The sequence below is a fragment of the Drosophila arizonae genome, chromosome X (genome assembly GCF_054131065.1).
Source record: "Drosophila arizonae isolate 15081-1271.41 chromosome X, UAZ_ARI_1.0, whole genome shotgun sequence".
Lineage (NCBI taxonomy): Eukaryota > Metazoa > Arthropoda > Insecta > Diptera > Drosophilidae > Drosophila > Drosophila arizonae.
Window position 1 is genome coordinate 6,863,746 of NC_142927.1, and position 22,601 is coordinate 6,886,346.

Genomic DNA, 22,601 nt, shown 5'->3' on the forward strand with positions numbered 1-22,601 from the left:
ATTATTATTTTATTTGTCAATATTTATACAAATGCGGGCAATGTTGTTGCTGCCATTGCTGTTGCCGCTACCGTTGGTGTTGCTGGTGCCGTTGCTGTTGCTGTTGCCGTTGCCGTTGTGGTTGCCATTACCGTTGCTGTTCCCGTTGCTGCTTGGGTTTGCGTCAGCTGTACGCTGGCTACGTGGCGTATGCGCAATTTATCGCTGACGGCAACTGCAGCAGCGCCACGAACTTGACTCGAAAGTTAGACAACGGACAACCAGCCAATTAGCGTCTTACAATGCAATCAATTTGCAGTTAGTCAGCTTAATCAAATCCAAAAAGTTATGCGACACAAACTTTGCTCGCCCAGCAAAAATGAAGGCAACAACGGGCACAGAGAGCACAGAGCACAGCAGACAGACAGACAGTCAGACAGACAGAGAGACAGTCGAGTGTCGAGTTGTCTCACTGCTGCTCACACACACACACACACACGCACACATTGGCCTGGCCTGGCGCAAAGACTACGTAATTTGAGGCCAAACCTAATCCAATGCATAATTGAATATGTTTTGCCAACTTAACTCGCGCTGAACTCGCCAATGCAACCGACAAGCCCAGAGAGCCGCGCGCATTCGCTCGCCTGACATTTTGCAAATTGAATAAATAAATGCATGCATTTTGCAAAAGCTGCACTGATTAAATTTGACCCCATATCAATGTGTTTATTTGTTTGACTCTGCCAATTGGGGTCTGCAACTATATATATGTCAATTTATATATGTATCATATATATTTATGTATATGAATGACACAAAATTCGAAATGAATTGCATTTATGCGCTAGGTTTTTTGTAGAGGAAAGCGCTTAAAACTGCAATTGAATGAACCAAATCGTACTGCTGACTGATTCAAGGGCTATAAACATGTACACATACATATATGTATGTACATATAAATTAATTCTACAATTGTTGTGTTTACAGATTTTAAATACATTTACTGTGCCCACAGCCAGAGAAATTTTATTGTCAATATTAAATTTTTTAATTAAATTTTAAATTTCTTTTAAATTTTAAAAATAATAATACAATATATAATTTTATTTTTTTAGTTTTTAGTTTCAAAAAACAATTATTTTATTTATTTATATATATTTTATCTACGCAAAGTTATATGCGGGAGTACTTACAAATACTTCTATATTGTTAAGGCAAGCACCAATCTGTGCAAGTCCTTACCGAGAGTAAGAATCTTGCAAGCATACAATCTATTAATCTCCCTTCTAATTTAATCAAAGGTGAATCAGGAGCAGTTCGTAATTTGATGAGATTCCTTACAGATTTTTACTTCCATCAGCTATTCCACAGTTCTGCACAGCCTAGATCTAGATTCCTATCGACTACAGCCGAGGGAAATATTTTCTTAGATCCTAAGTTACCCATAAGTCAAATAAAATTGCCCTGCTGCAAAGAAACTGTGACAATTGGAGATGAATCTAAACTCTTAGTTATGGTTTTTCAATCAATGCTTTTATTCAGGATAGTTTATAGTAAGAAAAAAAAGATTAGAGGTCATCATTAATTAGAATTCCAATATAATTTTGGATTTTCTTTTTAATGAATTTTAACCTCTCGCGGCTCTTGCGAATCTCGGGTTGCGCCTGTTGCGCCTGTTGTTGTTGTTGTTGTTACGCCTGTTGCCATTGTTGCGTCTGTTACCATTTGGGCGACGCCTGTTGGGATTGCGAGTGCGGGGCCTACGGCTGGGTCTGACCACGACAGGAGCAGGGGCGGGCACTTCCTCATCAACGCCTGCTTCGTCATCGTTGCCAGAGTCGTCGACCACTTCGCTGCCGTCGGATCCGCCATCAGGGTTGTCCACGGCGCCGTCTTCAGTATCGGCAGGCACGCCTGCATCAGTCTCATCCACGGCATTCGTGTCCTCAACATAGTCGTCCTCAACATAGTCGTCCTGTGCTGCCGCCAGGGAGACCCACAGGCAGAGACAGGCCAGGAGAAGGAAACGCGTATTGAACTTCATCTTATCTTTCGCTTTGAATGTCAAATTCAATTTGATAAATTTGCAATAGCTACCAGAGTCTTTTATAGCCAGCAAAAATGTGAATTTCAATTTGAATTTGTCAAATCGTTGAACCTCTATTTACTCAACTTGGGACATAACAATGGTCTTTCAAATCCATAATACAAGTAATTATACAATTGTATGGCTCTACCAGCTGTGCGAATTGATTCATGTGCCAAAAAAAAAAAAAAAAAAAAAAAAAACAGAGAGAGACAAAACATAATAGAATTAAAACATAAAATGTATCAAAAGACGAATATAGTCACATTCATATTTGCTTTGGCAGTGTTGACAATCTTTCTGGAACTTAGGTCAATATTGCTATCCCATATACTGGTAACGCAGTTAAATAGCAGGAAATAACATCTGTCTGTCTAGGCAATTGTCTATCTTAAAATAAGATATTAATAATGCGTCACTTTTTAATGATTGCGTTAGCTGATACACTCACTCATGCCAAATTATCACTTGCATAAACTTCGCGATGTTTATTCAAAGATAATAAATGAAAATATTACTTGGCCTTCTGTAGCTTTTTCAACGTCTTTCTTGAGTTTGGCCAGATTATTCTAGTAACTCATGTATCAAAAACACGAGAGACCAGAGTAGTCAAGCAAGAGCGGGAAATTAGATTCACAGCCATACAAATCGACGAGGCATCTTGCTAATGTCGCCTAAAGAAGACTAATATGATGCCAATATACTCCAGATTAACTAGATGGAAACTTCACTTAAAGGCTAATTAATTGATTGCCTCCTTAAGTTAATTTGTAATAGTTCCATCCATATAACACTTTCCTTCCATACTCTGTGCTCGATATCTCCCATAGCCTAACAGTAATATTATATGAATTTTGTAAATATTTACAAACTTTTAAAAACATTGAGTGTGTCAATGTCCACAGAAATTCATTTCTTATTATTAGCTTATTTAATTTAAATTTTTAAATTTATTTTTAATTTTAAAAATAATAAAATTTTGAATTGATAAAAAAAAACTTATTTAAATTCTTTATTTTTCAATTTCTTGTTCAAAAGATGTTTTTATTTATTTTTTATTTTTTATTTTTAATATAATAAATATTTTATAGGGTTTTTCAACTGGCGCGGGTGGATTTTGGCGCCCCGTGGCATTTTGTTTTGTTGACATATGTGAAATCTTTTGTTTATACTGAATATGCCAAATCATCATGGCAAGCTACACGATTGAACAGCACGTTTAAATGACAATTTTTTTTTTTTATATCAAAATAAGTGTTCATTAACGCAAACGTTTTGGGCGAAAAATCATCAACAAAATACAGCAAAATTGCTGTATATGGGACGACACCAATCCACACGAGGCCCACCAGGTGATAATGTATCCTTAAAAAGTTACGGCTTGGTGTGGATCTTGGGCCGGTGGCGTCAGTGGTCCGTAGTTTTTTTAAAACAACGTTGGTGAGGATCACTCGGATACGCTTCACCGTAAGAATACGAGGCGGGCATATAAATGATGTCATATTCCACACATAATGCCATTTTTGCGCCTTTCAAATAAAAAAAAAATTTTTGTCAATACCTCACACCCAGGTTGTTTTATTCTATTTCAACATCTACCCGCCCTTATTGGAAAACCCTATATTTTATTTTCTCCACGATCTTAACAACACACAAATAATAAAAGTATAAAACCACGCATATTGGGAGGAGTTTTTGATTTGGTTTTGGTTGGCAAACCCTAATCTGTTCAAGTCCTCTCGGAGAGTAAGCATCTTTCGAGCCATATCAAATTCGTATATTACTGCATCTACATATCAGTCAATGGTTAGTTATCAGGAGCAGTTCGTAATTTGCTGCGATCCCTCACAGAGTTTTACTTCTATCAGCTATTCCCCGATTGGGTTTACTCTGTTGATCAGCCATTGAAATCAAAATTATCAACTGCAGCCGAGGGCCATATTTTCTCACAGCCTGAACTAGCCCTTATTCACATTGTTGCTGATCTTCTGATGCTGTTGCTGATAAATTAGTTTTGCTGCTAGGAAACTGCGACAATTGGAGATTAATATAAACTATTAGTTATGGTTCTTCAATCAATGCTTTTATTCCGGGTAGTTTATAGTAGAAAAAAAAAGAGTAGACGATACATCATTAATTAGAATTCCAAATCGATATCAGCATTTTTGGGTTTTTTGTTACATTTTAACCTCTGGCGGCCCTTTGATTTCGCCTATTGCGCCTGTTGTTGTTGTTATTGTTGTTGTTGTTGTTGCGCCTGTTGTTGTTGTTGTTGTTTCGCTTGTTGTTGTTGTTGTTGTTTCGCCTGTTGCCATTGACGTTACGCTTGTTGCCATTGTTGCGTCTGTTACCATTTGGGCGACGCCTGTTGGGATTGCGAGTGCGGGGCCTACGGTTGGGTCTGACCACGACAGGAGCAGGGGCGGGCACTGCTTCGTCATCGTTGCCAGAGTCGTCAACCACTTCGCTGCCGTCGGATCCGCCATCAGGGTTGTCCACGGCGCCGTCTTCAGTATCGGCAGGCACGCCTGCATCAGTCTCGTCCACGGCATTCGTGTCCTCAACATAGTCGTCCACATAGTCGTCCACATAGTCGTCCTGTGCTGCCGCCAGGGAGACCCACAGGCAGAGACAGGCCAGGAGAAGGAAACGCGTATTGAACTTCATCTTATCTTTCGCTTTGAATGTCAAATTCAATTTGATAAATTTGCAATAGCTACCAGAGTCTTTTATAGTCAGCAAAAATGTGAATTTCAATTTGAATTTGTCAAATCGTTGAACCTCTATTTACTCAACTTGAGACATAACAATGGTCTTTCAAATCCATAATCAAGTACACACAATTGTATGGCTCTACCAGCTGTGCGAATTGATTCATGTGCCAAAAAAAAGAGAGAGACCAAAATATAATAACATCGACAAAATCATTTGAGCTTAAGTCAATATTGTTATCCCATATACTCGTTTCACAGCTAAGTATAGGATTTTAAGTGATCCCCTTAAGCTTAATGTAAAATAGATCCATTCATATAACTCTTGCTTCCTATATTCTGTGCTCTATATCTTCCATATCTTCCATTTAGATTAAGTTAAAAAAAGAAAACTGTAAATACTTTATCTAATAATAAAATAAAGAAACTTATACCACAACATTATTCTATCATCTAGAATCATTTAAATAGTTTCATGAGGGCAGTGCTAATTGACTAGCTCGAGGTTATTAGATTAAAAAGTATTTCTTCTCACATCAAACTGCGCAGATATAAACTCTCAAGCATTTAAACTAATTAGAAACAGATGTACAAGTTCCCTATAGCTCCCACTCATATAATTTCCACCAAGCTGTGTCAACTTGGCTACGCAATAAACAAAAATGTGGAGCTTAGAAATGCACTAATCGAATTTCTAGAAGTATTTATGATATTTTTATGCATCTCTGTAACAACTTTTTTACATTATACAACATTTGACACGTCTCTGACTCTGACACTGTTGCTCTATAGATCGCCTATGCGTATTTCCCAGAATAACAAGTAAGAAGGCTCCAGTCGAGACTGCTCGACTAGGAGATACCCTGAACCGTCCAAGTTGATATTCTAATCATTCTGGACTTCACTTATAAGCACGCACTCTGCTAACTGCGCAGTAAGCAGCGGCTGCGCTTGGGCTGCACTGCAGTGTGGACAATATTATGAGAATTTATTTGTTAAATAATTTGTTTTGTAGACATACGATCTCAATGAAACTTTCAGGGCGTAATCATATGGCTAAAATGTACATTCCAAAGCACAAGTCTCTAGTACTTGAAATGCGTTTTTTACAAATTGGGGGCGAATGGGGCGTGGTATCCAAAATCTGTAAATTACAAAATCTTTGTATCTATTAACTTTATATACAACGCAAATTTTGAAGTCTCCAGGTCTAAAAGTGTTCAAATGATGCTGAAAAAACAATGTCGATTTTTCGATTATTCTCGATAAAAAAGTTATCGGATGAGTTTTCGAAAAAATAAAGCAAACTCTGGTATACACGAGTATGCATGCCAAATTTCAGCTGTCTAGCTCTTATATCTTCTGAGATCCTTTTGCTCATACGGACGGACGGACGGACAGACGAACAGGGCTATATCGACTCAGCTCGTCGTCCTGATCAAGAATATATATACTTTATGGGGTCTGCGATGATTCCTTCTGCCTATTACATACTTTTCACAAAACCATTATACCCTGATTTCCCATTTTCAATGGGTTCAGGGTATAAAAACTATGTTTACCTGATTCTGGGCTGCTGATCTACAAACTCGGCGCTTATTAATGTTGTGATCAATCAATAGAATCATGGATCATGGGACATAAATTGGACAATATTGTTACAAAAGCTATGTAGATTTCTACAGTAGCTCTCTTGGAACATGCCTATGTTAATGGCAAATACATTGTGTTTATTAAATTTGGTTAAAATGTTTTTATTTAGCAAATAATCGAAATAGTTAATAACAATGCACGAGGACTTGATCATTACGTATAATCCAGCACTTGGAGTGTTTGCGCAACTTAACCGCGATTTCTATACCTTAGTCGGGAACGCCCATTTTTGTTGAAACGGCGTCTGAAGTTGCTACGTCTCATATTCCTTCGCCTGTTGTTATTTCGCCTGGTAAGCCTGTTTGAATTGCGCCTGTTTGGATTGCGCCTATTCCGGCGCCTTTGGCCGTTTTGTCTGCGCCTGTTGGGCCTGCGATTGGGCTTCCAGCGCAAGGGAGTTGGGATATTCAGTGGATCCGTTTCCATGGCTATCAATGCCTCAATGTCAGAATCGCTGTCGGTGCCTAAGTCGGCACCTAAATCGGGGCTGAGGGCGGGGCTAGGCTTGGCGTTCTTATCATTTTTGGTATCTTTGATCTTATCCACTTCGTTATCGGTGTCCGGCCCATCAACATCTGCATCGGGAGCGGTGTCACTATCCATGTCTCCACCGGTATCCAAGTCCTCGACGCTATTGTCGGTCTGTGCGGACGCAAAAGACGCCACTAGGCAGAGGCCCAGGAGCAAGAACAGCCAGTGGCACTTCATACTGAATGTTAAACTCATATTGTTGAGATTACAGAAGCCATTAGCTACTTATATAGTCATCTATATTTGAAACCATGGAGCCTATATTTACTCAACTTGTGATATTGAAAAAAGTCGATAGAACAATTGTTTTTGAGATTAGCTTCGGATAACCTCCATCACTCGATAATTTATGTTGTAATACAAATAATTCTGTTTGAATGACACTACAAACCAACAAAAAAAAAAAAAAAAAAAAAAAAAAAAAAAAAACAAATAAATAAAAAACAAAAAACAAACGAGATTACGCTGTTTCGATCTTGGTCGAAACTAGAGAAAGTTCGTTTTTCTTCCAAGGCCTTCTTTAGCTAGTTTCTGATGATGTACAGAATTAGCTTGATTTCTGTCAATCATTGGCCTGCTTTGCACATCGTATATTGACCAATTATAATTGTAGCTGTAGCAGCTGAGGCTTGTTAACCAATTTTATAAAATAAATTGTTATTCGAATCATTTGCGGACGATGACATACTGTAATTGCATTGTTTACAACCTTATCACCATATGCCATTAAGTAAACTACCGAAAATACTGAGATCTAAAAATGGAAACAGACTATGGACGGGTCACTGCCTGGAAAGGCAACAAATGGGCATTATACCCTTTAGGTCTATCGTAGCAAACCAAAAATACCCTTCGCCGACTGATCGAAATGTAGAACGGACCGCTCATCTATCTATAGTTGCGCGAGCATACTCCCAAACTCGAAATGCCCCAACTGGCAGCTCCCCTACCTTTATCTGCTATATAACAGTTGCATCTGCCAAAGACGAGCAAGAGTTACCTTAGCAGCTCTGCAATGCGTATCTCCTGGTTATTGGGCTTGACAGCTCTACTTTTGGTCCTTGGGCCAAGTAGTGGCGAAGATAAATGCTGGTGCATGTCGACAAAAGTGGAGTGCCCCAGAACGACAACGACGTGTCGCACAACGACACCGACGTGTCCCACAACGACACCGACGTGTCCCACAACAACAACGACATGTCCCACAACAACAACAACGTGTCCCACAACAACAACGACGTGTCCCACAACAACAAGAACGTGTCCCACAACAACAACGAAGCGTCCCACAACAACCACGACGTGTCCCACAACGACAACGACGTGTCCCACAACAACAACGAAGCGTTCCACAACGACAACGAAGCGTTCCACAACGACAACGAAGCGTTCCACAACGACAACGACGTGTCCCACAACAACAACGAAGCGTTCCACAACGACAACGAAGCGTTCCACAACGACAACAAAGCGTTCCACAACGACAACGAAGCGACCCACAACAACAACGAAGAAACCTTGCGTTACAACAAGGAAATCTTGCGTTACAACAAGGAGACCTTGCGTTACAACAAGGAGACCTTGCGTTATAACAAGAAAGCCATGCATAACGACTAGGAAACCTTGTGTTACAACCAAGAAACCTTGTATTCCACCAGGAAAACCTCCAGGTCCACCAAAGAAGCCTTGCATTCCACCAAGAAAACCTCCAGGTCCACCAAAGAATCCTTGTATTCCACCAAGAAAACCTCCAGGTCCACCAAAGAAGCCTTGTATTCCACCAAGAAAACCTCCAGGTCCACCAAAGAAGCCTTGTATTCCACCAGGAAAACCTCCAGGTCCACCAAAGAAGCCTTGTATTCCACCAAGAAAGCCTCCAGGTCCACCAAAGAAGCCTTGTATTCCACCAAGAAAACCTCCAGGTCCACCAAAGAAGCCTTGCATTCCACCAAGAAAACCTCCAGGTCCACCAAAGAAGCCTTGCATTCCACCAAGAAAACCTCCAGGTCCACCAAAGAAGCCCTGTAATCCACCAAGAAAACCTCCAGGTCCACCAAAGAAGCCCTGTAATCCACCAAGAAAACCTCCAGGTCCACCAAAGAAGCCCTGTAATCCACCAAGAAAACCTCCAGGTCCACCAAAGAAGCCTTGTACTATCCCAAAGATACCAATAGTTATACCAAAGAAGCCTTGTGTTCCACCAAAAAAGTCTCCCGTTCCACCAAAAAGGCCTGGCCTGAGGCCCTGTGGACAAAACTGTAAGAGAATACCCATCAAATGTAAGATCCCTCGTTTGCCACCAAAAATTAGAATTCCTAATCTACCGCAGAAACCCAAGAGGAGGACTCTAATAATTCGGCGACGTCGGATTCCAAAAGGAAATGACAAAGACTGTAAATGTCCCTGCTTGCGACATTGTTGAAGAACCATGCGAACTCTCCGGAAATTGATGAAGACCCACTGAAAAGAACTTTTGATTTCAATCTTTGATTAATTATAGTGTTGTTGCTTTTATTATTTTCATTATATTATAATTGCACTTATTAGAAATTCATAATTGCCAGATAGGCTCTCACACATACATACCTAATTGAAAAGTAAACAATAATTGCAAAAATCAGCCTATTGAGTTTTCGAAAGTAATTGATCCCTTACTTTGTTTAAAATAGATCTCGATTGACTGTGTACCTAAATCGATTTTCTAAAGGCAAAAATATTTTTTGCCTTTCAACTGAGAATACATATTCCCACATAGTCGATAAATATCGCTGTTAAGACTGTGTTAACGTGTCGTCTTAAAAGATTTAAGACACGGAACAGAATACACGCACTCAGCCTAAATATACTTAAAATTATAATCAAGATTTTATACTCTAAGCCCATTTCAATTGGGAAAACAGAGTATACTGGTTTTGTAGAAATGAATGTAACAGGTATAAAATGGTGAGGCGATAAGGATTTGTACGTCGGGCCGTTTGGCTATCTGTCCATTTGTCCGTGCATTTTCCATAATTCATCCCACCTTCTTATCGATCAAACTCGATCATTTAATTTCGTTTGATCCACATGTAAAACCATCGATCGATCAAACTCGATCATTTAATTTCGTTTGATCCACATGTAAAACCATCTTCTTATCGATCGAACTCGATTATTTATTTTCGTTTGATCCACATGTAAAACCATCTATAAGCAAAGCATCCCATCTTCTTATCGATCGAACTCGATTATTTAATTTCGTTTGATCCACATGTAATACCAGCAAAGCTATCCATGAAAAATGATTGAAATAATCATTTATTGCAGGATGCAAGGTATTTTCTAGTCGGACAGGTCCAACTAGAGCGCTCTTATATGCTTTTCTTTTTGGCGCCTCGAAAAAGCGTTCTAGTTGTTGTTTCATTGGGTTTTATGCTTAATGCTTTGTTTTTGCGGCTTTGGCAAGTGGAACTATCTGGCTGCTCATATGGCGGCAGCGAATTCAATCAATTTTCACACCCAATTGGAGACGTCGCCCCGACAATATGCACTCTAAGTAATGCGTGGACAATTTGATTTACATAATTCCCATTGATGGCAATCAACTGTTGCTCTCCACGCAGTGGGTCGCACGCAGTAGCTGGCATTGGTTGGTTGCCAGTTGCCGTCCTGGCATTCAACCACCTAAGTCGAACCCTTTGCTGAAGCACTTTTGTCACATTTCCGCTAAGCTGCGCTGCCGGCCTGCCGGCTATCCGAAACTCCTGCCGCCACCAGGCATAGCCATAACATCTCTGCGGCAATCATCCTGACAGCGTTTTCCTCAGCCCATTTGGGGTCCTTGACAATAATTCACGCTTGAATGACGCTTCGTTATTGCTAGTCATTGAACTTTAGTAAATGTGGGCGTGTGTGTGTGTGTGTGTGTGTGTGTGTGTGCGTGCTGCTGGACAAGTCGTGCCATAATCCGAGAGAATTTGCCTCTTATTTATAGCAGCGCCTTCAAAAGGGGCGAAAATAACTCTGGCATTTAATCAATAAAAGCGCACAGGAAAAACATTTTCTGAGCCCACTGGCAGCAACAACAACTGAATAAGAAGAAGATATACAATTAAATAAGTGAAATGCTTTAAATGAGTCATATTAATTAAACAAACAACATCAAAGCAGAGAGAGAGGCAAAGAGGCAACAGAAGCAGAGAGAGAGAGAGAGAGAGAGAGAGGGAGAGAGAGAGAGATATTGAGTGTGTAATTATAGGGAGCGAAGATTAAAAGGACTATATCAATTAAGTTCGGACATTTCTGTTAAATTTATTACGCGCATTCATATGTATGAATGTTCTATTTTTTTTTTTTTTTTTTTTTTTTTTTTTTTAAGTTTTTAAACTGTTTCATTAAGTGAAATGACTTTGATCTATGAAAAATGGGGATGCTAGGTCAAATTAATTCATTCAAACAGTCGATAGGAATTCCTGAGCAGAATTTATAAACATCTGGAGCTGTAACTTCTAAAGCTATAGCAATTATAAATCATCGAAAAAATCTTTTACTTTAAATGTATCGATACAAATCGATAAGCCATTCTAGTTAAAACATATTTACCATAAGCGAGAGTCACAGAATAATGATATATTTTTCTTTAAAGTACTTCAAGAAGACAACTACTTTTGATACTTCTCTGCAAATTTATAAAATGATGGCTGATAGCTCCAATATATTAAAAATTATTATTATATGTACATATGTAATACTTAAATACTGCTCCTTATGGTTAAAGAACATGTTGTCTTCTATCTTAGCCAAAAGCCCAACATACTTTTAATGGTTACCAAGAAAAAATTATAGTAATGATAATATCATATTTAAATTATTGGGGTACTTACCACATAGAATTTTTTGAATAGCCGCGTTCTCAAAGCTTTTAATGGACTAAGCTTTCTTTGGTCAATAAAAATGTCAACAAATTTAAAATTCAATAAAATATATGTAAAGCTCAAGAATTTTGTACGCGGACCCAAAGTAAGCTTTCATTGTAAAACTTTGCATATTTAAAGCTTTAGTAGAAATCTAAATATTCTATAATTAGTTGAAAGAGGAAAGCTTTGAAAGCTCCCGAGCTGTTCACATCAGTTTTCATAAGCTTTCAGCATTGCGCCACGCATATGCAAGAGCATGTTGAAAAGCTCACGCAGCACAGCTTTCACCACGATGTCATGGTGCGGCCTGACCACAGCGCGTATAAGTTATTTTACAACCATATATGGCTCTAACTGTAGCTAGGACGGGATTTACGAGCTGGAAGCCAAACAAAAAAAGTGTCCTGCATTTACACACACACACACACACACACTTTCATATATATATATTTATATGCTCATATACATTCAGCTTTGTATTTGTTTATCGTACGTATGTATGGTAAATAGTGCCAGGGAATCGCATTGCATCGCTTCTTGATATTAAATTGAATAATAAAAACGACTTTATTTCGCTGTTGACCAAAGGTCTGATAGAGTTCGTTGCAATATATTTTTTTTAAATTAAATAACATCAGTTCTTGCTGAAGCTGTTGCTTTACCATAACTATGCATTCATTAATACATGATTTTTCCCTCTCTCTCTCTCTCTCTTTTCTTTCGCAGGTAAGTTTGTTTCACGTTAATGCACTTCAACTGTAAGTATAAAGTTAGTTTGATAAGCTCTTGCGCCCCTGCCGCGCCGCACAGAACCATTTTGAATGGACTGAACCGACTAATAGACTCGCTAAGTTCATTATGACCCAATTGGGGAACAAGCTCTGCAGCATGCTGAGCCCGCTGTCGCACTCGTGCCTGCAGTTCAATTTGTGATCTCCGTCCGTTCAGCCAAAGGGCAGCTGGCAACATGTTCAATCAAATTTGCTGTCAATCCACGCCGTCATGCGGCGGTTGCTCTAGACTCATACATGTCTAACTAGTGTGCTGCTCCATCGATAACTGCATAGAGCAACTGGCGTTGGCCAGCCTGCCCCTGCACTGTCTGCAACTTAACTAATTTAACTCTTAGATATTCTAGTCTGAACTGCTAGCTGCAGCTGCAGCTGCGAGCTCAGCGGGAAAATCATCATTTTGCGGCCTAATATAATTACTTTGTCTCTCAGACTGTACAGCATTTTAGACAATGTATTCACTTTGATTAAAGATGCAATAATCGATAAGTGCTCTTAACGCTTAGTTATTAATTTAAAGATACATAGAAAATATTATGAATATACATAAAATTTTTACCAGTCAGAAAGATATATTATAAAATTGTGTAATCGATACTTAGTTATATATCGATAATAGTCATTTGATTTATTCTCATGTCAACATACTTTACTTCTTTTCTATATATAAAATATATTTAAAGTAAACTAAATTCCATTTTATGGCTTTTATTTCAAACAAGAATTAAAGACCATAAATACTTTTACATTCATTATCATATCATTAATATAGTTTCCTACTCATATAGCCATTGCTATAGCCATATCTTACACATATCCTGCGACTGCTCAATTTCCTCCACTTTAGTCCATTTTGGACTTTTGATTGTCTAATCTTTTGTGGCATTATGTTGCCACTCATGTCGCACATCTACATTTGTCGAACAAGCTCAGCCCTTTTGAGTGCTCAATCGAGCTGTAAAAGCCGCTTTGCCTGGATTTTTTTTTTTCGTTTTGGACTCCTCTTCAATTTTCGTCTATTTCCCGGCTCACACATCGTGCGCCAATTTCTGACCAACAGAAAACGCTAATGATGCAGCCGCCAGCGTACTCTCCAGAGCAGGTCCACTGTGAGTTTTTCTTCTATCTAAAGTGCTAGAGAGACCCATGAGTGGACGGTGTGACGATGCGACTGGGAAGCAAAGGAATATATCGAAGCAGAAGCTGCATCAACTCAAAAAAAAAAAAAAAAAAAAAAAATTAAATTAGTAAATAGGATTGCAACATATGTTGCGAATGTTAAATAACTGATGGAGATTTATATGAGGTGGACGAATTTAACATTTTTATAATATTTGTGTAACAATTGTTGTGTGAGCTTGAAGTAATTGAGTATTGAACATATAATGATTGAGTTACACTCAAGCAGCGTTAAGCATCTTTACATAATAGCGTCGACATATAATGAGCAGAATTTACATCTTGCCTTTTCAACGTGCTTCTCAAACTCTTCTTCTTGCTGGGTGCTGTCATCCTGTAAAGATTGTATAACCATGATGCCGTACTGCCTCGGGAAAGCTTATCATGTATCTTGACATATGTATAGATGTGTGTGTAATATATATATATGTATATTTAGTTTTCCATATATTTCCCTTTTCAAATTATTGGCCATTAGATATTAAGCACTTTGATTACACATTTGTATATATGGATATATCTAAATACATATATCAGCTGTGCTTTAATAATTATTGAGCTTGTCTTGAAACTCGTAACTGAGAGCGCGGTTGGTTAGTCTTATTACATAAATACAGAAAGCCGATTATTTTAAACTTTTATTAAATTTCAGCATTTGAGTATCATGTGTACATAGTTTTAAGCTTGTCGATAAAGAATTGATAAAGTATTAGAGAAAAGCTGCATGCTTGTGAAGAAGTTTTGTATAAAATTGTGAAATTGTGTTTATAAAAAGGTTCTCCCTGTTAAGGAGCTCAGGAGCTGAATCGATGATATGTACATTGAGCTAAAGATTAGCTAGTTGATTGGTTCTACTAGCAGTGCCGCTGCTTCTCTCTCACTCTCTCTTTCTCTCTTCAGTCTCACTCTCTCCGCCACTCTGCCTCTCGCTGCCTCTCCAAATGCAGTTGGGGGCGAGCTCAGTCCAAGGTTAACCTGTGCCCTGTTGCCGCCGCAATGAAAACTCACAAGTGTAACATTTGTTGCCCATGGTTTGTTTGTTGTTTGTTTAATTAGGTAATCGGCTTCTGTTTGCACTTGCAGTTGCATTTCAACTATGTATTTTAGAGCAGCGCCCGTGCCAAAACTGAACAAAAAAGAGAGAGAGAGAGAGCGAGAAGGAGGGTGGAAGGGAGGCGGAGAGTGCGTGTGAAATATGAACTGAAACTAGTTAACTAGCTACAGGATTTATTTTGTGTTTAATTGGATTCGACTGGTCCGCAGGGAGTCGTCAATTGCAGTCGCTGATAAATGCCTGTTTAGTTTGTTAATCATACGCCGCGTTGCACAAACGCCAATGCAGCGCAGCCGCACATCCGCACAGCCGGAATCATCATCTCATCCATTGGTCATTGTTGTCCAACGGCGACTGGGATTTGGCAGCGCAGCCATCACTGCCGGCTGCTGCTGGTGTTTGTGGTGTTGGCCACAGTCGCATCATTAATGCCGCCAGAGGCAGCCAACATGTTGGCTAGTAATACACTTGGCAACATGTTTGCTTCACCCGGACGGCCGTCAAAATCCGTTTCCGTACTCTGAAAAGAAGCTGGCCGCAAATTTTGTTTTCATTTGCGGCAGCTTGCCTCAATGATTTGTTTCATAAGCAGCAGCTTTTGATCTATCTAAAAAGCATTTATCAATTTCTGAGAATATGCGCACAATGGAAAGCATTTGGATTCCTGAGAATTTTTTTTCAATTCATATATGTACATAAACACATACATATATATATATATATAAATATCTGATGTCCACAGCAATTAAGACTATCTGAGAGAGCTTCAAGCCGCATGCCTCAAATGTTTGCTGGAATAGTAAAAGCCAAGACTTGCAGGCTGGCATTCGATGTCAAAGACTGCCTTGACGGCTCTAGCGGCCTTCTAGTGTTACCTCAACAGCTGCTGCCCACTGCCACGCCCATCGAGTTGACAGTGGCCAGGCCAAGCTAACATTTCTCCATCTGTAACAAAATTTATGAATTTTATATAATTATTGCATAGATCTTACGCATTGCACGACTAGCGGGGCATTTCAAGTTTAAAATCCTTTCTTTAATTGTTTCCAATATTTTTCATTTGCACCACTGTGCAGCATGTTGCTAACGGTTACGCAGGTGCTGCTGCTCCTGCAGCCGGTGGTGCTGCAGCTGCAGTTTATTTATTTGCTCTTATTGCTTTTGCCCGCTTTGTTTGGCCTTTTCGCCGTTGCCTACCAATTTCGTGCGCCAGCCTAACGAAGGAAAAAATCGTTTATATACCCTGTAAACATCAGCCAAGGGGAGTTTCAAATGTAGTAGTCAAGCAGTAAACAACTAATGTGTGGACTTCTGGTAAATCGACAAATTTTGACCTATCGATTTTTATCGATTCTATACAAGTCTATTGGTAGGCAAGCGCATAGTTATGTGAGTGTGAAGACAGGGTATCTCTAAGTCCATCAAACATAATTATTTCCCAGTTGCAAGGATTTTGCTTTCTGTTCTTCTTCCTCTTTTTCTTTAAGCTGACAGTAAAAGCTAAAAGGGCAAAAAAAAAGGGTCTGCACTATACCAAATCGATAAATATCGATAAATCGAAGACTCTTAAGTAACGTTCTATCAAACATCAGGCACTTCAATGAGCTCTTACTAAGCACAGAACATCTATAAAGTCCATCAAGCACAATCGTTTTCCACTTACAAGGATTCTCCTTTCTGCTTGATTTTTTTTTTCTTTTTTTTTTTTTTTTGGAGCTGCTAAAGCTGAACAGCCAAAGCCAAAAAAGAAAAAAAAAAGGAAAAAGCTGGAGGAGCTGGAGGAGCTGCAGCAGCTGCTGCACTTTCACTCATGGCCCGCCCGCTGGTTCGGTGCGCGACGCTCGCAACATGTTGAAAGCGAACGTTTGGCGAGCCGAAGCGCCCTGCCGAGCGGCGCGTCGTTTGTGGCTCGTCGGTAGACACGAACCGCTGCCGCTTGTCAGTTGCGTAGCAAACGTCTAGCGTGAAGGTTTAGCAGCAGCGACTAAAGCGAGCCCAAATAGCAGAGCCGCCGGCAGTAGCAGCAGCAGCTAACTAGCAGCAGCAGCAGCAGCAGCAGCAACAATAGTAGTAGAAACAACAGCAGCAGCAGCAGCAGCAACAGCACGTGCAACCAACAGCAGCAACGGCTGCAAGCAGCAAGCGTATAACCAACAACCAACAACAAACACATAACAACAACCGACAACAACAACAACGCGCTCGTGTCTAAAGTCGAGTGTTTTACCATTTCTAGCCGCCGTTCGACTACTATATGGTATATATATATATTTTTTTTTGTGTTTTCGTTTTTTTTTTTTTTTTTTTTTGTGTCGCGTGTTGAGTGCAAAAGGTGCTTGAAAACCAAATCAAAGTGCACAGCCCTGGAAATGTAACGAGTGTGTGTGTGTGTGTGTGTGTGTGTGTGTGTGTGTGAAAGCGAAGCCAATGAACGACTCTCAAAAGACACTTGCAAACACGAGCAATTAGTGCAGCAGCAGAACTTGTTGCAGGGCAGAGAGAATCCCTGAACAGCTCACGAATCGCTTAACGAGAGAGATCGAGATTTTGGTGACTTTTGTAGCTGTTGTTGTTTATATCATTCTGGCCATATAAGTGGACCATGTGTGGCGTGTGTCCCATATATGGCCGTTATAGTTTATGTTTATGGCCCAAGCCAGATCTGTTGCGATTATCTCCGTTGGGCTCTCGTGGGCGTTTGCCATTTATTGCAACAAATTAATTGCTTTTATTGATTGTTGTTTGTTTAGCATAAAACTTAAGCCGTCCAATGAAAGAGTGGGAGAGCGAAAGAGAGAAAGAGAGAGAGAGAGAGGGAGAGGGAGAGGGAGAGAGCTGGAGCTAAAGCGCACGTGTGTATAGGCTGTATTACGCGTATTATCGCTTGATCTACAACGATGTGACTATGGCCAGGTGGGGGGCCACAGATAAGCGGAAATTCAATTAATCACTATGATTAATGCTAGTCGCTTGCTCCTGTCGCACACCCAAATAGCCACACACAGCCTCCATTCCAGCTGAAATTTGAATCGGGCCAACAGCCGTTGTCAAGCGGCGTGCAGACCATTGGCTATGACTCAAGGAAATCAAAATCAAAAGCTTCGCATACACAACGACAATTGTTCCTATCACTCGCTATCAATTAGCGCTATAAACGCGTCAGCGAGGGCAGGCAGAAGAGCAAGAGGGCCCGTTTGACATAAGTAGAGTAACTAGAGTAGCGATAGACTTTGTCCACATGTCGCTAATAGTTGTGGTGCTTGGTGGTGGGTGGTGGGTGGTGGTGCGGAATTGGGCCGAGGGCCTCTTACTGTCAGCCGAAAATGCGGCCGAATGTCTAAGAATTTTTGGCAGCAATCAAAATTATTGGACGGCCACCAAAACAAAAGAAACACTAAGCCAACAGCGGCAACAACAACAACAACAACAACACGAGTGCGAGAGCAGCGACAATGTCTAGCAAAATTAACACATTTTATGCGCCAGCCAAAACTATTTAAAAATATTCATCAAGCGAAAAATGAAAAACGAACCATGAACAACTCTTGAGCAGCAGAGCAGACAAACGCTGCAGCCGAAATACCCTGTAAAAGTTGAAAGTCATGCTGGCAATCTAAATATGCTAGAAAAGATTTTTACAATTGGAAAATTAAAAAAAATAAATAAATAAATATACATATATGTTTATATATTTCTGTATATACTATAAATTATATATTATATATATAGGCATTATCTCATATAAAATGTCACCTTGAGCTAAGCCAAAATCTCCAAAAAATTCTATCTTATCTCACACAAAACAAAAAAAACTTGATTAAAAAGTTTCCATTTCAATCGGCTTAAGCCACGCACTCCACACTTAGATAATATCGATATTCAACCATGACTACGACAACTAATCTAAACTAATCTAAAGTGATTTTCCAATGCCAATTTTAGAATTTCTAAATCTAAACACTTGACTGTTTAAATGGGTTCCATATAATGCTCACTATTTCCCAACACATTTAATCATAATAATAATCATAGAGAAAGCAATAAAAGCTCTTAAAAAAGTCAACTCAGCAAATGTTTTATAAATCAGGCTACATCTGATAGCCAATAGAAATCCTAGAGACAATTTCAGACTCAAAAAGACTTATATTTTCAAGGCATTCATATAAGGCAGCTCTTATCACATCAATTGCCAAATTAGTTTATAATCCCAATTTATCACAATTCAAAGCACATTATCAGAATTGTCTTATAAAAGGGAAAGTGGTCTTAACACTTGTCTGTTCCATGCAGCGAATAATGTAGATAAAGTAATGCCTATCATTCAATATGAGCTGATTGTAGTCTCATATGGCTGTGATTCAAATCCTAAATATAAATTTAAAACTATATTATATATAGAGACGGTAAATAGTCTCAGGAATTAATAGAACGTGATATCATATCTAATCAAAAAGTTATTTTCCCCCGACTATAATCCATCACAACTTGAGTAGTGTCTCAGAGAGAAAGTAGTTTTAGCTCTTTCGGCGAATGACTTATCTAAAGTAATGAAAGACAGATTTAACTCAAATCCAGTTGAAAGTCTTCTCTCATAGTCAGCATCAGCTTGACTGTACACATGGTGCAGGGTATACGACACTATTATGGGAATTCATCAAATTGAATAGCACACACACACGTATATACATATGTGTGTGTATTATATGTATATTTTTTGCGGCTATGCTAAGTGCTTGTATATAGAGCATAATTAAAGCAGGCCGCAGTGCAACAAAGTGCGTGTACTTCTGGCTGACAGCATATTGAGCTGTTGGGTAATACGTTCCAAGTGTGTATGCGTATGTCTCTCTCTCTCTCTCCGACTCTCCATCCCCCTCTCACTCTCATTCTCAATCTCTGCGTGTGTGTGTGTGTATCTATGTGCAGCTGGGCTTGGGCTTAGAAATTCATTTCGGTGGCCATTAGACGTGAAACTTATTTATTTATAAAACACAACACAGAACGCGCAGTCGAGTGTATGAATTCAGTGCTCTGCAACACCGAAGACAACAAGCGACAAAAATTTAACGATAAATATAAAAATAAAAATAAACCAAAACGGCAAAAGCAAAGGCAAACCCAAACCCAAAGGCAAAGCCAAAAAGGTGCAAAACCCAGGACATCAAATATTTAAAGAGAAATTAAAATAAATAAAAGCTGAGCAAATAGAACAACAACAACAACAACAACAACAACAACAGCAACAAAAACTAAAATAAAGCAAATAATATAAACATTGTGCTCACACACACGCACACACACAAACACCTTGCTCTCATTGTGTATTAAAATTAATTCTTTGTTTTCTACTCTTTGCACGTTAATTTCAACAGTTTTGCGCGACTTTTTTTGCTTATCAAATTCCACAGAAATATACCGAAAATAAAAACAAAATAAATCTGTAATAAATAAACACACGCGTATGTAAAAAAAAAAGAAAAAAAAAAAAAGAAAAGAAAACAGCGAAAAAAAAATTAAAAAAAACAAAAGCAAAAGCAATTAAAAACGAAACAAATTTTGCCGTTAGTCAAGTGGGGGCAAACGCCCAACGTACACGCAACTCGACCCACCAACAAACATAACAAGCAAATAAAAAAATATAATATAACAACCAAAAATACCAAACAGAGAAAAGGAACAACAACAAAAACATTTAAATTAAATCAACAGCATCCAACAAGAAGAGGAAGAAGTCCAAGCCGAAGAGCAGCAGCCGCAGCACGCACAACCAGAGGAAAAGGAAAGGTAAATTTTACAGCAGTGGAACAAAAGTTAAAAAAAAAAAATAATAATAAAAAAAAATAAAAAATAATTAAAAACTACATGAAAAAATAACAGAGAATTTTTTAATTAGTTTCAAATTAAGTACGAAACTACAAATTGCAACTGAAACTCAAACTCAAACTCTAAATGCGAACACAAACTGAATTAAATCAAAGATAAAACTCAAAGAGACTCAAAGTCAGGCACGTTGCGCATACGCCGCGTGTGCCGCAGCAGCAAACATTTGTGCTGTGTATGTTTGCATTTACTATTTACTTTTTTTCTTTTTTTTTTTTTTTGGGCTACACTTAATTCAATTCGTTTGGCAATTCAACAAATTAAAAGCCAAATGCGTTTACTTAGCCCAACAATTGTTGACAGTGACGAGCTGACGATTTGCTAAATAATTTACATATGATTTATATTTGCGCACCATTGTCGGTCAGCGAATGCAAATCAGCGTGGGATCTAGTTGAAAGTATAGATTTATGGCCAAATGCTCGGCACGTAATTGCTGGGGCATTTAAAGCACACAACACACAACAGGCTCGACAAAAGTTCAATTCAATTTTCTCGCTTGCCGATGAAACATAACAGAAAAGCAAAACAATAATAATACAAGTTATAATCGGGTGTTAACGACTGCATAATGCTCATCTAACAGAATTATTTTCCATTGCGCCACGCCCCTTTTTGACGTATCTGCATATATTGTTGTGCAAATCTATAGAAGGTATAGACAGCTATTTTTAGAATTTTTAGCTTCTAATTTAAAAACTGTAGAGCCGATTAGCTACGCCCCCTCATGATTGTATATATGTATATCCGCCATATCTTTGGCAAGCGCATGTTCCATATTCCAACTCTCTAGCTGTTTAGGTGATGGTTTTTGAAATGGGCATGTGCCACGCCCTTAGTGGACGGAGCGAAAATATCTAGAATATCTTTTATAATTCTTGGTTAGAGTAGAGATTTGGAGAGACGGACGACCGCACTGTCCGGCAAGAAAACCCATATACTCCTTGCACATTCGTGAATGAGCAGGAACGGAGCAGAGAAGAGAAATAAAGATATTTAAGAATTGCCGTTAAGTTGGTGACGTCGCGGCGACAGGTTGACAGCGTGTGTCGAGATTTAATAAAGCTCCTAGTTAGCCTGTCAATTTCCAGATGCCGGCGCTGTGGCTGCCACATAGGACATCAATACAAGCGTAAATAAATGTATACAAATATGTATATGTATATGAGGAGATTGTATAGCATTTTGATGCGCATCACGCATCAATTAAAAATGCTCATTCAGGTTGTGTCTAAGCAGCTCAAAGCAAACATTAAATCCTTGAATTGCCATTCAATTATTCAATAAATTATATTTATTTTGCAGGCTGCTCGGCATTAGATTTGGAATTGCTTAGACAACTTTTGTGCAATTCGCCGTCAGCTCTAGTTAACATCTTAATTGCTCGACTAACTTTTCACGCCGGGAGCCAGAGATTTGTTATGGCATTAGCAGGCTGTTAAAGTTAAGCTGTCGCTGTTTGAATTGCCTTGAAGTGCAGCGATTGCAAGTAATTCAATAAGCTTTTGTTTGAGGGCAGCTTGGCTGAAAAGTTGTGTATTTAATAGGGGATGACCGAGCATTAGCTGCGTGGCTGTTGAGCGACAGATAAGTGTGTGTCTGTGTGTGTGTGTGTGTGTGTGTCAATAAATCAATCATTTAAAAAGATTAATTGCTTTGATTTCTACTAATTAGATGCAATTAATGGAGCATGTGTGCACTTTCAGGGCGACACAAACACACACAGAGACAGACACCCACACACACACACACACACATGCACATGTCTGGCACTCGAATGGCATTTGTCTGCGATACCCGCAAACACTCAGTTGCACTCAGACGTCAAGCTAAAGCGTC

The 22,601-nt window shown here is 39.0% G+C and overlaps 3 protein-coding genes across 12 annotated transcripts in view; 2 read left to right on the top strand and 1 right to left on the bottom strand.

Moving 5' to 3' along the window:
- Nucleotides 1-22,601, top strand: part of dnc (phosphodiesterase dunce) — a 234,362-nt gene that overhangs the window by 77,082 nt on the left and 134,679 nt on the right. The window contains exons 1-2 of one of the 9 annotated variants that reach the window (XM_018015213.2): nucleotides 16,728-17,139; nucleotides 20,255-20,666. The exons of 4 other annotated variants lie outside the window; for them this stretch is intronic. The gene's annotated coding sequence lies outside the window, so the exon portion shown is untranslated. Of the gene's footprint in view, nucleotides 1-16,727; nucleotides 17,140-17,280; nucleotides 20,667-22,601 lie in introns of those variants that run through there. 4 more of the 9 variants (XM_089476003.1, XM_089476000.1, XM_089476002.1 and 1 more) reach the window with 4 other exon arrangements.
- LOC108620541 (uncharacterized) lies at nucleotides 6,507-7,405 on the bottom strand. The gene has a single exon (XM_018017449.2). It carries the CDS (start codon nucleotides 7,156-7,158, stop codon nucleotides 6,622-6,624), a length of 537 nt encoding a protein of 178 aa, XP_017872938.2. The 5' UTR covers nucleotides 7,159-7,405; the 3' UTR covers nucleotides 6,507-6,621.
- On the top strand, nucleotides 7,937-9,583 carry Sgs4 (Salivary gland secretion 4). Of its 2 annotated transcripts, none has more exons than XM_089476011.1 (2): nucleotides 7,937-9,221; nucleotides 9,274-9,583. In XM_089476011.1, coding segments are annotated over exons 1-2 (1,245 nt in total). In that variant the 5' UTR covers nucleotides 7,937-7,978; the 3' UTR covers nucleotides 9,276-9,583. The 2 variants fall into 2 exon arrangements, with proteins under 2 accessions (XP_089332137.1, XP_089332136.1); XM_089476010.1 differs by having other exon boundaries at nucleotides 9,293-9,583.